Source organism: Octodon degus, unplaced genomic scaffold (assembly GCF_000260255.1).
Source record: "Octodon degus isolate 3935 unplaced genomic scaffold, OctDeg1.0 scaffold00006, whole genome shotgun sequence".
NCBI classification, from domain to species: domain Eukaryota; kingdom Metazoa; phylum Chordata; class Mammalia; order Rodentia; family Octodontidae; genus Octodon; species Octodon degus.
In genome coordinates, this window is record NW_004524582.1 from 552,500 (window position 1) to 571,391 (window position 18,892).

The following is an 18,892-nucleotide window of genomic DNA, read 5'->3' on the forward strand; positions in this document are numbered from 1 at the left end:
ATATTTTTTCTAATTTTAATGTAATTTTTATTTTTTTCTAGGTTTAAGCATGTGAAGTACTCTTTGTGGAAAAAAATAACATTTTGGGAAGATAACATTTTGAGTGGTGGAGGAAAAACCATTAGCGGAGTCTTATCTTCTTGTGTATGAGTCTCTTTGTGCTGCTTTTTCTAACTTAGCTTAGTAATGAAGCCACCATTATGTCATCAGTCAGTGAAGTAAATATTGATATCAAAGATTTCTTATTGAGCATTAATTTGGAGCAGTACCTCTTACATTTTCAGAAGTTTGGTTTTTATACTGTGAAGGACTGTGGCAGGATAAATGATAGTGTGCTACATGAAATTGGAATATTGCCTACAGGACACCGTAGGAGGATACTAAAAAAATTACAGACCATTTTGTCAAGCATGCAAGAAATCCCGATATATGCAAATGTTCATAAGACAAGGAATGAAAACATTTCAAAGGATCACCATGCACCATCTTCTGATAGGGACACCTCTGTAGAACTTTCTGGAAGTGTTCAGATGCCTAGTTCAGCACAGTTGGAAACAGATCTAGTTCAGAATGACTTTCATGTGGAAAAGAGCCAATCTTTTCAAGCAGATAAGTTACCTCTTTGTGAACATGACCTTCCCATTTCAGAAGAACTACATGTGAGTTTGGATTCTCATGATTCATTATCCGGGAAGACAGAGTCTTTGGTTGAAAATGAGACTATAGATTGTACAATTAAAGACCAACCAACAGAAACAGTTGATTTGGTATCAGAAAACTCCAGCATACTTCCTTCTGCAGACCCAGAACGTCTTTTTTCCCTGGATTGTTCAGCTTCAGAAGCACAGTCTAGAAGTGAAGCTAATGGCCTGTCAGAGAGATCACTACCATCGCCATTGTTTCAGTTTCAAGGAGAGATGGTTGTAAATGATTTATATATTCCGTCATCACCAGTCCTGTCACCTATGAGAAGTCGTAGCAAGCTGGTTTCAAGGCCATCTCGATCTTTTCTCCTGAGACATCGGCCTGTTCCAGACATTCCAGGGACAACAAAAGGAATTTCAGGGAGGTAAGAAATCTTAACATATGATGTAAGTACTCAACTTGGACCCACTGAACTATTTTTTTTTCCAGTATTTCTTTCAAAATTTGACATACATGTATTTACCCATTCAACCAACTTTTTCTTTTTTGTTTAGATTTTCTTCCTAATGTCATTTTTAATTTGTGCCTTACTTTCCCAGAGTGTGGCCACCTTGTAAGTGCCTGGGACTTCTGAGCTTTCTTCCCTTTCACTGCAGGAATATCTCTTTCATTGATTACGTGTGGCTATCCTTTCTTGCCTGCCCTCCACACCTGGTTCTGTTGTTTCTTGACTGCAGTTGGCATACTTAAGTTGCTGACTCTGCCTCCTGACTGGGTCGTCGTTCTGCTGCAGTAGGAAACATGCTTTCTTTCCTTGTGTCTCTGCAGTCGGGCACAGTGCTTGGCAGTGCTTCCTGCTGCAGAGTACACTAGTGAAGTGGTGCAAGTCACTGTGCTGAGAGGGAAGGATGTAAAGAGGAGCACAGGTTCCTGGAGTCTAGTGTAGAAGAGCGATAGAAAGAGGTAGTAGCACACAATGGAAAGCAGACCTCTAGAACCCCCGGGAGAGGCCTGCCAGCTAAGGGTAGGTCCCTGGAGTGCTGACCTAACTGAATGGTGTGAGAGATGATGATTTACGTAGAAAGAGAGCACCTTCATTCATTTCTCAAAGTTAAACCCAAAATAGCTGTGGTTTTTTTTTCAGGGCTGGAGTGGGGTATAGTTTTTCCATTAAGCTAACATTTGTCTGTTAGGAGGTATGCGGCTGTTCAAGTTGAAGGGTTACCACAGTACTTTATGCATTTCCTTTACAGGGTGCTAGCTGACATTTCCTCCACATCCTTCTAAACCTGCATCTCTGGCTACTGATCGTGTTACCCTTAGGTACCTTTGGTGACTGAAGTGCAAGTTGGGTTTTCAAGGAATAGGTAGCATTTTACTATTCACAAGAGAAAACATGACCATTAACAGGGCCCTGTTAAAGTTTTAAGTGTCTCTTATTAGAACACAAACTCTTGGAAGACAGAGACCCTCAAAAATTTCTCTTTATGTTGATATCTCTATTGTTAATCGCAAAGTCTGTTATTTACTAGGAATCAGAAATAATAGTGCCATTTATTAAATCTTTGGCACTAGCTTGTTTTATAGTATTTGGTGGGCTATTTAACTCCTCCACAAGCCCTATAGAGTAGATAATGTTTACACTCTTCTACCTATGACATAGTGTTGGGCTGACTGGTATTTCATTCTACTACTTTTGACTCTAGAATCTGCACTCTTTAACTGCTGTAAAAAGTTGACTGCATATCAAAGAATTGGATTATGTCATAGGATTATAGGTTATTAGTTTTGTAAGCCCTTTTGGCTTTAAAGTCTTATGCTTCACTGAGAAGGCTGAGGCAGGAAGAATGTGAGTTTAAGGCCAATGTGAGCTACACGGTGAGTTCAAGGCCAGCCCAGATTACTGCCTTTGCATACATGAGAAGGGTATATATACTATGAGGCAGTGTGTGCTGTTAATTTAAGGTAGATTAAAAGGAAGAAGGTGTGCACACTTATTATCACACACAAGCGCAAGCTTTACTTGACCCCCATAAGGAGATGACCTAAAGAAATGAAAGTCTAACACATAATGAATTGGACCAAGAGTAGCAAATTGTAAAAAGAAGAAAAGTAAATTATGTGTGTTGGAGGAGGCAGGAGTTAACAGATAAGTTACTCTGCGAGGCTGAGGCCGGAGGATCACAAGTTTGAGCTCAGCCTGGGCAATTGAACATCTTAGGGAGACCCTGTTTAAGGCTGGGGATGTGGCTCAGTGCAGAAGCCCTTGGTTTTGTCCAGTACCCCCTGCCATGAGTTACTTTCACAAGGCTGTACAGATTTCTTAAGCTCTCTCCCACTTCTACTTTGTTCTTGTAGCCAGATTGTTACTGCATTTGTGCAGGATTTTCATTTCCTGCTTTTGAAGAACAAGACCAAGGTCAGAGTAACGTATTTACATCTGCTGTTTCTCAACACTTAGGCAGCATGCCTTTAATTCAGAGTAGTTAATATGAGAGAATAGTATATTTTTAAGTCGTTCGGTTGTGAATATGAAATTTGTATCATAAGAAAAATTATTATGTTTCAGTTTTTGGTAAAATTAGAATTGGAATAACATTAAAATTGTTAGTAAATTCGGAGTAGATAATCATAGCACTGTTTTTCATGTGACTTTCAGGCTCGATTTAATCCTTTTTTCTTTGATTATGGTAGACTGTAGAGACTACTCTTTTGATCCTCAGGTCATAAAGTAAGCAAGTAAAATAAAATATTTTCAGGTATCACTATTTTTCCTTGTGATCCTACTTTGTATTGCAATAAAAATTGCATGATTTTATAGTTGTAACTTTTTAAATAGATAATATGGATTAAAAAATCTGACTTATTCTTTAATCAAATATTTCTTTGCAGACAGTGATTTTTACATATTTATTAAACAACTTATGAAACTGTTTAAATGATTATAACACTAGAAGTGTTTTCCTGTTGTGGGGCCTCTCCCTAGTCATAGATCCTTTCTTCTATCTTCCCCATGATTTGTATGCCTTGTACCCTGCCAGTCTCCCTTCTTATGATTTATCTGACATAATTGACATTCGAGGTTAGTGATGGCAAACCTTTTAGAGATCAGGTGCCAGACTGCAGCCCCAAACCCATTTATTTATTACGAAGTGCCAACACTGCAGTCAAACCTGAATACTGAGGTTTTAGATTAGAAAAAAACAACTCATACATTATATCTTTTGTCTTATAAGAAAAACAGTAATGTGTGCTATAGGTTTACCACCGCTGATCTTGAATCTGCTGTATGTTCTTGCTTGGGTGCACATGAATTTTTGCTGCTCTTTCTGTGGAGGGCTGCACTTGATTAGGGCATGGGGACAGTGAACCTCAGGGTACTTTAACTTCTGACTCTTAAGGGCCAGCTCAGAACGAGGCTTACTTCTGTTAGAATATTCTGTGACAAGTGATCTTTCTCTCTCTCTCTCTGTCTCTCTCTCTATATATATGATATATTATTGATTGAGTTAAAATTGATTCTTTTTGGTAATGATATTGGCTTAGTAATAGATTAAGTACATTTGTCTTCATGACACTGCCTTTCTTGGCAGTTTTAGAACATCTGAAGGTGTGCTGAATATTCACTTTGAAAAAAAAATAGTCACTGAGTCATTATGTCTCCCTTTATCATTTGGGTTCTTTACATAAACCATTTTAATTTGGATATTGAAGATAGTGGCTTTGCATATCTGTTTACTATGACAAATACTATATAGCTGGGTGCTAAAATAATAGAAAAAAAAAATTTTTTTTTGACAGCTGCAGTCTGAAGGGTGCCAGAATGGTTGCATTCTGATGGAGGCTGTCCTAACTTTCTGATGCCTACATTCATTCATTATATGTATTTAGCTCAGGGTCTATAGAGTCTCATTATGCATATAAGACTCCTAGTGATCCTTCATGTTTTTCAGCCTCCCAAGTGCTGGGGTTACAGGCGTGTGTCATCACGCCCAGTGTCAATTGCTGTCCAGGTGCTTTAATCCTCAGAGCTGTCTGGCCGGCCTTATGCCTACATTCTGATACCTGCTCATTATGCCTTTTTGCTGCAGCTTGGGTTCATAAAGCATATGTGTGTCTCTGCTGTGTGTCTGTAGAAGGCCACCACTATTACAGTAGGGCCCCAGGAACATAAAACCACTAAAATTGTTAGAATAGGAACTCTTTTAACCTTAATGAAGACAATGTTTCCAAATATAGTCACACTGAGATTAAGGCTTCAGCATATGGATTTTGAAGGCACACAATTCTGTTGATCATTTTCTTGCAGAGAAATTGGGTATTGAAGGATTATGATTTAAGTATTTTTCAAAGGTCTTTTACAACCATATTACATTCCACAGGCAAAGGACCTTTATAGGATTTCAGCCTATCTCAGTATTTGAAGATGCTCTCTATTTTTTAGGAAAAAAATTGGTTTAGGGTTTGAAAAACAAGTTAAAGTGAAGTAATAACAAAATATTTACCAAATAAAAATGACCCAGAATTATTGACTTTTTATTATTTGAGTTTCATTTTTAGATTTTATAAATAAGAGAAAACTTTATTTTGTAATTTCTTTCTCTTGAAAATTTGCAAATCAAGAACTGTACAGGGGCTGGCGAGATAGCTCAGTGGACTAACGTGCCTGCTTAGGCAAGCTTAGGCAAGCACAGGGATGCAGTTTGATCCTGTGCACTACATGCCCTGCCAGCTGAGCTGGCCACAGAGTCTGGGTGTGGTGGCACATGCCTGTAATCCCAACTCTGCAGAAACTGAAAACAGGAAGATCACTATAAGTTGGAGCTGCATAGTGAGACTTTTCAACAATAAAAAACATTAAAAAAAAAAAAAGCTGTAAATACTTTACTTTCCCAGCCCATTTGCATTTGGACAGTTTCTGAGCCTATCACTAGTGAAGTACAAACTTTCTGTGGTGGTTGGAAAATTTCTTCTGGTATTAGCTTGTGGAACCTTGAGTTGATCTGAGGTACTGCTGGGAGACTGAAGGGGTGTGATATGAAGGTGTAGACAGGGAGGAAGTTGTACTTTCTCACTTTATGCTGTTACACTTGCTAACTGGCTTCCTGGCCAGAGAGTGTAGAATGAGTCATCTTTAAGAAATGATTTGATAGCTGCAGCATAGTATTTAGATGATATGATTTGGAAAATATCAGATATATAGAAAGGAACGTAAAATACTGGCAGTTATCATATAATATTATGTAGATTAAACTATTAATATCTTGTAATAGGGGAGCCAGAGTTCAGTTGGTTCAGAAAATAAATTTAGCTCAGCTTCTTGATTCTTGCCTGCACCCCTGGAAGTAGCCAGCATCCTGAAATCAGTGTTTATTCTGCCTCTGGGTACTTTTGCACTTCTACTCCAGATGAAATAGCATTGTTGTAGATGTTTTAATTTCTGAAAGTGGTGTTTGTTCTTTCAACTTCATGTTTCAGTTAGTACAGTTTTTGAGATTTCTCCATGTTGCATTTTTCTGTTTAATAATTGCTACATACAATTTTATTAAAATAAAACGAGTTTATTTCTCTGCTTTTTTTTTTTTTTTTTTTTTTTTTTTGTGCTAGGAATTGAATTTAGAACACTGTGCTTGCCAGGCAGGTGCTGTGCCACCGAGCTGTATCCCTGTACCCATGCTATATTATTATTTCTTCATTATTTTTATTTTTTGTGGTACCAGGGATTGCACTCAGGACCCTGTGCTTACCAGGCAGGCGCTTGTTCTACTGAGCTATCTCCTCGGCCCCGTACTATGTTACTGAAATCTCTTCATCATTACAAATGAAGAGTATTTCTTTTGAGGACCATTAGAAACAATGCACACATCAGGTTTACCAACTATTCTTTTCTCTAATAAATGTGATAATTGGCTGATTGTTGCTGTCCATTCAGGCAAGGAAACAATAAATTTACCCCTTGGTGAGTGAATGCCATTAGGTACACTGAGGAGATCAAAGAGTGAGGAACATTTATTACTTGTGCAAGAAGGTCAACACTGGGGAGGACTCGTGGGCAGTGTTTCTCTCAATCAAGAAGATCAAGAAGCCTATAGCGGGGAAACACATGCATATTAATATTGTAAAGATTGTTCTTCTCGTGTGAGTAGGAGTCCGTATTGTCCTGAGCACATTCATGTCAAGGTCATCTGCTTTATATGTCGTATGGTCAAAAATGGTGGGCAGGAATGCTTCTTGGGCAGCTCATTTAGTACTAAGTGAGATTATGATGAACAAAGTGCAGTCTAGTGCATCTGGGTGAGTCAGGGAGTCTTACTAATTTGGGCTGATTGCTTGTGTTTTTCTCTGAAGGGCCTTATCTAAAAAAAAAAAAAAAAAAAAGAAACACAAAAACAAGTGAAGTAAGTAGTAGCATTCAGTTATAGGGCAGCAGCCTCTTTCCCCATAACTACCAATGATTGGCCCTAAAAGTTCTTGTCTGCAAGCTAATGAATATGTTGTCTAGGGTGCTGCTTTAAACTCTTCACAACCATTATCTTATTAATTTGAATGTTCCTAGGTGCCCCTTGATCCCTTTAATGAGTGAAAATTAGGTTCAGTACTGTTAGGTGACTTAGCCGTACACAAAGGCATAATATTAAGAAAGGACCAATGAGATAACTCAGTGAATTAAGTGCCTGCTTAAGCAAGTGCAGGGACCGGGGTTCAATCCCCAGTACCCAGGCTGCACTGGCCCCACCCGCGGGTCTGCTGAACCGGCCACTGAGGCCGGGCATGGTGGTGTATGCCAGACCTGGGCAGGCTGAAAACAGGAGGATCGCTATGAGTCTGAGCTGTGTAGTGAGACCCTGTACAAAATACATTTAGAAAAAAAAAAAGGGTGGTAACTATGAATGAGTTTATAATTTTTGCAGATCAACTTTGCTTATGTTTTAAGTTTAGAAGAATCTCCAGATAAGTGATGGGGAAAATGGAACCTGAGGGAATGGTCCTTTGAACACTGGCTTTGGCTGGTGTTAGCTGTAGGATCTGATTTGGGAGAATGGCCCCTTTGTGTTAAGATTAATGTCCCCAACTCTTCTCAGAGGGCTGTCTGAGGAGTCGAGATGAGATGAGGTGGAAGGTATATAGTAGGCATATATAGTCTTTCACATAATTCATTGGGCATAGTTTATTCAGAGAAGCGGATATAAATTACTAAGAGGCTTCAGAAATTGTTTTTTTTAATCTTGAGCTAATATGTTATCTATTGTAGTTCAAATGAACCTATTTATAGATTTCAAAATAACTTGGAGGTGGATGTTGAATAGTGGAATGATAGTAGTCATTTTACATGAGTAGTAGTAAAATAAAATCCTTAAAATACCATTAATGGGTATATTTAAATAATTTAGAATAAATTTTTATTGATAAATTATACCAGTAAGATTTTGTTTGTAAGTAGTAAGCACTATAATTTAGAAACATCAGTTATAGAGCTACACTGTATGGGTTTGAATCCCAGATTAGTTGCTAGTTAATTAAGAGTTACATTTTTGGCACTATGATCAAAAATACAAAAGGGCTATGGGCAGCCCTGTATCTTCAGGTTCCACATCCATAAAAAAATTGCAAATCAAAAATGTTCTATAAAAAAGTTTGTACTGAGTATGTATCAGAAACTTTTTCTTATCATTAATCCCTAAATAACCGTACACCTGATATTTACATACATTTACATGTTATTAGATAATATATTAATCTAGATATTACTTACAGTATGTGGAAGAACATGTGTAGGTTCTATGTAAATACTACACTGTAGTGTAAGGGACATGGTATTCACTGGGGTGGAACTGATCAACGAAAGAGCACTGGAGGAGGGATGGGATATGTAGATACTGTCTGTATATGTAGAATTCTGAGACCTTTGTTTCGTATATTGTAAATGCTCAATAGCAACAATATTTATTATAAATTGCAAGTTACCAAAAATGTATTAAAGTTGATAACTCCTTCAAAGGCTCACACTACTGTGTTACAAAATATTAACATAGTACTTGTGTTAGTAGTTACAAATATAAGAAAACAATTGCAGCTTAATAAAATATCAAAACTCTGGAGATAATGAACAAATAAAGGGGGAATTATTTTTAACTCTGTTAAAATTTCATGCCTTTCTCGTGTGATTTCTATTGTGACTTCAAATGGCCTTTTTTGTTTTTTGTTTTTAAATGACTTTACCTGATAGGTACATATTCCATATTTATAGTTTTGCCGTTTTGTAAAAAAAATGCTATCATTTTTTATGTTAAAAATGTAATCATACTACCATCCTTTTAATTCATCTCATTTGCTCTGATACTCATGTCGTTGTCTTTAGTTTGTTCATTTTTACAGCTGTATTTTGTTGTATACATATACCATGGTGTCTTTTTTGTTGGTCAATAATTCCTATTTCTAGTATTAAGAATTTTACATGTATATTTGTGTATTTTATGTTTTTAGACATAAATATGCACATATAAATTAATTTTATCTAGATATAATTTACACATGATAAAATAGATTTCATTTAAATATTTAATTCTTGGGTTTTGACAAGTATGTACACTCGCATGACCACTAGAACATTCCCATCTGTCACCTTTCCAAATACATTCTCTTGTGACCTTTTGCAGTAGGTTTCTCCTGAGGCTTTTGCCAGTCAGTGAACTCACTAGAGTTTAGCCTATTCTGTGAGTTCTTACAAATGGAATCATATAACTGTTAGTAATTTATAGTAGACATCTTTACCAGCCTGACTTTGAAAGGAACCCATGTTTTTGAATGTTGAATTATTCGTGTGTGTGTGTGTGTGTGTGTGTGTGTGTGTGTATTTAGTACAGGGTCTATAGGATCTCATTACGTAGATTGGACTTGTGGTGATCCTCCTTTTACAGCCTCCCAAGTGCTGGGATTACAGGCGTGTGCTACCATTCCCAGTCTCAATTGCCATCTTAGTGAGCCCCTGGGGATGGGGCTGGCAAGGCAGGCCCAGGGATCGAACCCTGGGCCCCTATCTGCTGAGCTATTTGGCTGGCACTGAATTATTCTTTTAATTGTTGAAGTGTTATTTTTTTTGTGTGAAATTCCCATATCTTGTTTACCCACTTACTTTTTGACATACATTTGGGTAACTACTTTTGGAAGATATGTACATGTGTATTTGTTACACACATACACACCAAAAAGTTAGATTGTCATAGGAGTTATGTATCTTTGACTTTTGTAGGTAATGCATACTAACTGGTTGCTCTAAAGTATTGGTACTAATTTAACACCAGCAGTATATGTGTGTTCTTACTTCATACACTGGACATGTGGTTATTTAAGCATGGTAGTCTTGTCAGTGCATATGGAATGATACTTCATTGTAGTCACTTGAATTTGTATTTTTAATGATTAATGTGATTGTGAGTGCCTTTTAATGTGTCTATGCTCCAATGGCCATATTTCATCTTCGTTAGTGCGATTACTTTTCAAATCTTTTACCAATTTGATTTTTTTATGGTAATTTTGATGGCATTTTTTCTCCTTCATAATGATTTTTGAGCTACTGATTTGTGGTGGGTCTGAACTCTTGACTGGTGTCTTCTTCCTGCCTGTGCATTGTGTGTGTTCCTTAGTGATGAGGTTTTAATGAATAAAAGTTATTAAGTTTCACAATTTAGTCAAGTCTACCAATTTTTTAAAATTTTATGTTTTATTCATTTGGATGAGTGAAAAAGATAAAATAGCAATGAAACAGTTTCAAAAAAGGTTAGTGGGGTAGTTACAGTAATTAATACATTGCATGTTGTTGTCTTTGTAGTAGTTATTTAGAGGACAAGATGCAGACATGGTATTTTATCTAAACAGTATTAGTACCTTTCTTCTCAGTAAACTAAGAGAAAGTAGCTGCATATCTATTCTATCTTGTGTGTGTGTATATATATGTATATATATTTTTTTCTTTTTTTAAAAAAAATAAGGTTAAACTGTTTTTGCCTTTAGAGTTATTAGAATACTTCCATCTTCTAGGTGTTTTGGTTGGCCGGTTACACTGAGTTTTATATTGCGCCTTGTGTTGATTTCTGTGTCTGGTAGGGTAGAAGTAAAATTTCATTTTTTTGCATGTAGATTCCCAAGCGACCCACTCAGTCAGAAGACCATAGCTTAGTCATTGTTGTATAATGACCTTTTTTTTTTTTTCTTAAATGACAACTAAATGTCATGGGCTGTTTGTTTTACTTTAGTAGTCTATTATCTTTTTATCAGTAATATCTTAATTACTATGGTTTTACAATAAATACTGCTATCTCGAGAGCATCTGTTTCCACTATCTTCTGCGAATGTCTTCATTATCCTTGGTACTTTGTTTCTCATATGCATTTTAGAATCCACTTGTTAAATCGGTCACATGTGTATGCATGAGCACACATGCTTTAATTATTTGGAGTGGGATTGCATTACATCTCGGAGATTAATACAGGGAGTTTCTCTATGTCTGTAATATTCAATCTTTGGCATAGTCCTCTGTTTAATGAGATTTTTGTTTCTGTAATTTATAGTTTTCAAGATGAGCTCTTGCACTTTCTGAATTTTATTCCAGTTTTGATAATATTTTGATGCTTTTGTATATTACACCACTTTTAATTAATTATTTTTTTATTTTTATTTTTTGCGGTACCAGGGATTGAACTCAGGACCCTGCATGTACCAGACAAGCGCTCATTCTACTGAGCTATTGCCTTGGCCCTTACTACATCACTTTTAAAGTTTTATTTTCTTTCCTTACGTTTAGGAATGGACTTCATATTTTATATATCAACACTATGAACAGTAAATTTTTTCTATTTTTAAGTGATTTAATTGGAGGTCATAACATATATTCAAAAAAGTATAAGTTTTAAAACATGGATTCTCATGAGTTTTATTATTTTTTAAAATGTTATTTTATTTTATTTTATTTGAAGAGTAAAAACAGAAGCTAAACGAAATAGCAGAAGCAAAGACAGAATCAGGGTAAAATAAATCAAATGCATGTTATGGATTTTGGATAACTAACAATGTTCTATTATGTATTTTTATTTTCAAATCTGTTGCTCAGTTTAACAGATATAGTTATGCAGGATTGGACAAATAATTGAATATTACTGCTTGCTTTCAAGAAACCTTAATTTTGTTCCTAATGAGTTTTATAAAAGATGTATAAGCCCATAAAACGTCACAATTAGGAAGTGGCAGTTCTGTAATGTCTGGGTTTCCCTGTGCTTATGTAACAACCCTCCTTTTCACACTCTCCTGAAGAATGGGTAGAAGATGTACTTTGCCTTTAGCCTTTTCTCAACTGATGATTTTTAAATTCACTCATCTTCTTATGTGTATTGTTAATTTGTATTTTGGTAATTTTTGGTTTCTTGTTAAACCTGGGTAGTTTTTGTTATGTGTGGACGGTCCACTTCATGCCAGTGAGTTATAAGTCTGTCCTTTCATCAGTAATAAACTGATTTGATTACTGTAGTTATAGATTAAATATTGAACTTATGCCCAGGTCCCAATTTTTTTGAACTCTTCAAAGTTGTTTTGATTATTCTAGGTTATTTATATTTGAGTATAAATTTTGCAGTCACTTTGTTAATTTCTATTTGAAAAGCCTATGAATAATGTTCAGAATTGTGTACAATTTATATATCAGTATGGAGAAAATTGATATCTTGGCAACATTGAGCTTTTCGATCCATTAACATTGTGTATCTGTCCATTTTTTTAGAATTTAAGTTTTTTTTAGTAATCCTTTATAGTTTTAAGTTTGCAGGCGTACCAAATAAATAAAAGTTGTTTGTGGGTCTTCATCATACTTTGATGAATTTATCAATAAGTATTTAATACTTTATATGAAATTATGAATACAATTCTATTTTGAAATTATTTTTCTAGTTGCTTATTGGTATTATAATAGAAATATTGAGTTTATATGTATTTCGCCTTCATCCTGAGACTTTTACAGACTCTTTAATTATGTGCAAAGGGTTTATAAAACCTTCATTTTTTTTTAATTTAATTTTTTAAAAGTATATATTTGCTATGTGCCTCAGACTCGTGGTGGTCCCCCTGCCCTCAGCCTCCGCAGCGCGGGGATTACAGGAGAGCACTCCCATGCCCGGTGTGGGCAGGCCAGCGCTTGCCTGAGCCTGGCCTGAGCTGCGCTTGGCCGTCCAGCCAGCTCCCGGCCCGGGGTCCCTCTTTTTCTTTCTTTCTTTCTTTCCTTTTCTCTCTCCCCCTTTCTCTCCCTCCCTCCTTCCCTCCCTCCCTCCCTTCCTTCCTTGTTACATTACCTTTTTTGAAGAACAGTAGTCCTTCGGTATTTTACGGTTCGATGTTCCTGGACTCACTGTTTTGCAGGTTTTAAAAAAGTATTAATGAAATTATTTATGGCGGTTTTTTCACTGTGTTGAGGGATTTTGCAGTGCTGTACGGTATACATATGTTGTTAAAATTACATAGGTTTACGAGTTTAGAAAATGATTAAAACATTAGAAGTGCTTTTAAAGTGTGGGAAGTGTTTATAAAGCCTTTATATATTAAAATAAGCATGACGTCGCTGCTTCACTAGTTTTCACCTGTCGTGGGGTGTGCGGAATGGGACCCCCAGGAGGAGTGAGGGACTGCTGTCCTGCCTTCCAGCCCTCATTCCGCCTGAACACCTTACTTACCACCGAGGCTGGGACCTCTGAAATCGTGTGAGCATCAGTGGTGAAAGCAGGGTCCCTTGTCTTGCTGTCAGTCATAGGGGAAACACCTGGTCGTACGTATGTATTGGGGGAAATGAAGGTTTTTCATAAAAGCTTTCTATTAAAGAAATGTCCTCGTTGTAGTTCGCTGAGAATATTTGTCGTGAATGAATGTTGAAGTGTGTTATGTTTTTTCTTGAATCTGTTGTCACAAACGTTATTTTCCAGTATTGGGGATTACATGGCCTCTGCCCAGAGCTGCATCCGCAGACCCTATTTTTTATTATTTTGAGACAAAAGTCTATCCGAGTTGCTAAGTTGCTGGGGGTGGGCTTTAAATTTGTCATCTTCGAGCCAGTGATGGTGATTCAGTGTCCTTTGCTTTGTGGGATTGGTGTGTTCTGTAAATGCCCTGATTCCACTTTATTTTAGTGTAGATTTTGTGGATCATTTAAAGTATGTGATAAAATAAATCAGTAGTCTCCTAAAAAAATATGCTGTCTTCTTGCCTCAGCCTCCCAGTGTACAAAGACTGCAGGCATGAACCACTGTATCTATACTCAGATGTTCACAGGCTTCTTTTATTCTGTATCTTGATAATATGACAAATTACAGAAATTTGACTAATATTTAGCTAACATTGATTTCTTAGGGTAAATCTCACCCTGTTATACTGTACTGTCCTTGTGTAATTTCATTTGCTAATATATTGTTAATTATTACAGCTTTATCATGAAGAATATTTTCCAGAGTTATGTTTTTGCCTGGTTTGGCCATCACTTACATTGACGTTATAGAGTTAATTGGGGAATTTCTCTTGGATCCTGTTTCTCAAAAAAGTTTGCATCAGCTGTTGTTTTTTCTTTTTGAAATTTACATGGAATTTACTAGTGAATTATCTGTATCTGGAGCTTTTTGTGAGTGATTTTTGTAATAGAAATAGGGCTACTAAAATTTCCTATTTAATATTTCGCATATCATATTCTACAGTACTAGGGATTACATGGCCTTGCACAGAGCTAAGTTCCTAGCCCCCAAATCAGAGACTTCATTTGTTCATGTTGTCCAGTTATCAACCAAGTTTTTCATACTAATTTATTATCCCCACTCTAATGCCAGACCCTGTTATCTGTCTTAGGATTCAAGGTGATATTCTCTGTTTAGTTAGTTGCTGATGTTAGTGACTTTTTCAGGTTGATTTGGGTGTCTGGATGTATTTTCTCCCGTTCTTCCAGTTACATGTGCTTTTAGATTTTCTCTGGGTTACTTCAATGCGGTTCCTTCTCTGTTTAGCCATGTTGAAAAGTTCATGTTAACTTTTAAAAAAAATTTTCTTTCTTCTATTTTTTCTACATTGAAGTTGGTCAGTTTTATTGATCTTTGAATTTTAAGCAATAGGCTTTTGGTTAGAATCAATTCTATGTTTTGTCCATATTCTGTTTTCTTGATTTCTGTTCTTTCACTATCTTTCAGCATTTTATGACTTGAAGTAGATTTGTACCTAAGAGAAGTTAAGGATGTTCTGGTCTTTCACTTTAAATGGAAGAAAAAGTAGAACTCATACATTGATAGGCATTCCTTACTCTCTTTCCCTACAATGGTTATCTCTGTCGGTGCTCTTATAATTACCTGTAATGGTTTTTACCCAAGACTGCTTTGAAAGAAGATTGTGGATATATTTTGAAATTATGAACCGGATGTATTTTTGAAGCTAATGACAAAGAACTACAGAAATATGAAAAGCTAGTTAATGCATTTCTCTTACATATGGCTGACAGTTTTGAAATTATAACATTGAATACTAGTGTACTAATGTTGAACAAATACATTTGTCTACTTTTGTCAATTGCAGCTATCAGAAGAATAGTTACAAATTCCAGTGAAATCTTCCTTGAAGGCTATATGGAAAAATACATTTATGGAATTTGGCTGTTCTGTTTACTTCAACTTAGACTTCTTTTTAAATATTGATATCCCTTCTTATAAGACTGTATATCTCTATAATACATCCTTTATTCAAGTAATAATTGATAACTCATGACTTTTCCCCTTTACTTTAAGCTACTTCCGTGAGAGAAGAACTATTACTACCTCAGCTGGGAAATCTGTGCCATTGCCAAGTGAGTCTCTGTCTCTGCAAACTAGCCTTCCTTTAATAGCCTTGAGAGTATGTTAAAACTGTGATTGAAAAGGCAGCCCACCAGTGGTGTAGGAAATGGTGGGAATAATGTTCTGTGGGTGTTCACAGTACTCAGATACTTTTAAAGAAAAGTGAATAAAGGACTACAATATACGCTAAAAACCCCTTGAAATTTGCATCTGCTTATGTACAAAACTTTTTAATAGTGGTTGCTTTTGTCATTATCCACAGCAGAAGGCATTTATCTAAATTAAATGCTTTCTGGCAATGTGCGCTACAGGGCAAAAATAATATGGAAAACGGTTTTGCCATGGTAACAGGAGAGGGCTGACATGGTTGCTCTGATAAATAGATGTGGGAGAAGTTTTTCTTTCCTTTTGGAAATTCTGCTTATACCAAGTTCAGAAACATTCTTCTAGATAGTTTGAGTGATATCTAGCTTTTATGTTGGTGAACTGTTTATAATTGTTCATTAAACACTATAATAGAATTAAGATCCAAACTTTTCGAGTATTTTCTTATTTAGGAATTATTATTCCAGGTGACGCAGTGGCAGTTTCTGTTCTGTGTAAGCAAAATTCTTTTTTTTTTTTTTTTTTTTTAAATTTTATTGATAAACATATAGCAATGAGACAGTTTCAAATCAAATCGAAAGTACAGTTTCAACAAATAATACACTGCATATATTCTTCTTAGTGGTTAATTGCTGTACAAGATGCAGACTTGTGATCCTACTTACAAACACCATTAGAAAAAATCATTCTATTCATTAAGAGAATGCAACTATATATCTATCCCAACCACTTTGAATACACAGATACAAAATGGACATTCATAGTTATACCCCAATTTTTTTTTAAGTTCCGTTGTTGAATATTATAGGTGTGTAAACTCAGCAAAATATTCTAAAAGAGTACAGAAGCCCATAATAGCATTGGGTCTTCTGTTTAATTGGCAATGTCAGAAATTATTGACGTGAGTCCCCCACAGCTCAACATAACAACATGGCTTTACTTCCTATATTTCATCTTCATACTTTTCTACTGGATGGTTAAGAAAAATTCTTGATTATATTAATGGGAATCTTAAAAGGTAGCAGGGATATGTACATAGGTTATCATTTAATAATTGTTATTGTGATTATGAAATAAGTGGGCTGTTGAGTGAATTACATTGGGAACTCCACGGGCTGAGGAAATTTATGGGATAAGAAGCATTCTCAACTCTCCCAATGTAAATATTAAATTGTTTTTTGCTATAAAATAATTAAAACATGCTTTTATTTCCTTTTTGCATAATTTACTTTATTTCTTTTTCCATTCTCATTCTGTAATTCTCTCAAAAGATTCAAATGAGGAGAATTCATCTTCCATCTTTCCTTATGGAGAGACGTTTCTCTTCCAGAGACTAGAAAATTCCAAGGTTAGTCTCATACATTTATTTTTTTCTCCATAATCAGTTATTACTATTGCTTCTGTGTGCCTTTTCATTTTGCTGCAACTTTTTTGAAGAATGCATTATATTGAAGAAAATTTCCCCAAAATAAAATTTCTGTTTTGTAAAACTATTGGAAAGCTGTGTTTTCAGATTTATGTCTTAAAAACACATTTTTCATTTTGAGGTTAAGAGTAGAGGATATTGGGTTTTAACAATTCAGTGGAAGATAAAACTAGCTTATAAAGAATAAAGAAGAAAATAAAGTATAAAGCCCTTTGGTACTCTTAGATTTTGCTTTGATTTACATCCAAATGCATTCAGAGTTTTCAGACATCAAATTGTTTATGTATTTTAATTCTATATCACTTGTGCTTTCTTTTGTAATGCTTGTACCCTTTGCTATTTTATTTAATTTCTTGGTCTTGTTGCAGTATAAAATACAGAAGAAGAATAGAGAGACTTAAATTTTGTTCTTGGTTAGCATCTTTTTTTCTAAATTGAAATGATTAGTGATTTAGTAAAAATGAAAAAGGCATCAGAAGTTGTTAATCTAAGTTGATTTTTAATAAAAATTAAATTCACACAATTAGAAATTTCTGTAATTAAATTCATATATATATGGAACATTGTGTTTCTACACCAAAAAATATTCCCAAATCATAAATCAAAAATCTAAATGTATGTGTGTATTTATTTATAGAAGAGGTCTATAAAGAATGAATTTTGGACCCATGAAGAAACTCTCAAAGGGGAAACCAGCACTTCTGTGAACTCTTTTTTAATCAAATCAAGGTATGAAGGCTCGACTGATAATGATGAATTCTGTAGGATAAATTTTTTTAAAACGTTGCTGTCTTGCTTATAGTATGGTATCATATTTCTAAGAAGATAATTTATATGGATAATTTCAAGCTTTTATTTTCTATATGTCTCCATGACAGCACCCTTTTTAGTGACTTAATTATGGTTTGTAAATTGAGTGGATTGTGATATTCTACGGTAGATTATTTTTGTTCTATCTTGATAAACATTTGTTCCCTCCCCCAAACAACAGATATGTAGTTACGTTGATTAAATTTAAAGGTGGGAAATTAATTTATTATAAAGGATAAGGAGACACTGTAAAGTAACATTGACATGGAATTTTCCCAGTGTTAGTATGTCCTTTCTATTAGTATTTCTTCATTGATAGGATTGATAATTATCCAGTTACTTGGGTCACAAAAGTTACACAGTAGTTTTAAGGTACTGGCTCTCTCAGTTTTGTTGGATTTTGGCATATTGAATAATTATTTTATGATAATTGTTATATTTATCTTTCATTTATCAGGAGTAAAACTGTTATGGGTTCCCTTAAGTTATCCCCTATCTTTCTTAGGCACTTAATATGAACCCATTATAATACAAAATGTGGAAGGGCTAGGCTAAATCATGCTTTAAGGAAGTAATAGTTTTTAGAACAGTGCATCCACGAATATGTAATCTTACCCCTAGATATGTATTTCATTGATTACCAGAACCTCCTTCTAATGGAATTTTATTTACATAAATAAAGGAATCTGTTGTATTATTTCTTAAATCTATATGACTATGCTCAGCGATTGTGAATGTATTCTAGTGTTTCATTGATACAGTATTTTATCTTAATGTAGCTTTTACGTTCTGAATTTACACCAACTTTTAAAAATTATTTTTGGCTACTAATGTGGTATAGTATTTGTTGCCAGTAGCGTTAAAACTCTGAGCAGTCAGGTGTACTTTCTGTTTTATCATATTATAGTAGAACATATGCTCCTTGGACTATAGCAAAGTACAAAGGGAGTAACAAGTTGGAAATGAGGTCTCCAAACAAAGGGAGTAGTTCATGATGTTTGCCAGAGAACAGAGGCTTTATTGACCACTTCTGTAATTATTGAGGTTCAAGTTGGGAGGCAGAGTA

General features: G+C 35.2%; 1 protein-coding gene across 3 annotated transcripts in view; it reads left to right on the top strand.

The window, feature by feature from the left end:
- Positions 1-18,892, top strand: part of Arap2 (ArfGAP with RhoGAP domain, ankyrin repeat and PH domain 2) — a 195,872-nt gene that overhangs the window by 15,350 nt on the left and 161,630 nt on the right. For all 3 annotated transcript variants that reach the window (XM_004624513.2, XM_023699120.1, XM_023699116.1), the window contains exons 2-5: positions 42-1,069; positions 15,438-15,496; positions 16,862-16,938; positions 17,654-17,745. In XM_004624513.2, the coding sequence (XP_004624570.1) occupies positions 201-1,069; positions 15,438-15,496; positions 16,862-16,938; positions 17,654-17,745 (1,097 nt within the window). In that variant the 5' untranslated portion in view covers positions 42-200. The remainder of the gene's footprint in view (positions 1-41; positions 1,070-15,437; positions 15,497-16,861; positions 16,939-17,653; positions 17,746-18,892) is intronic.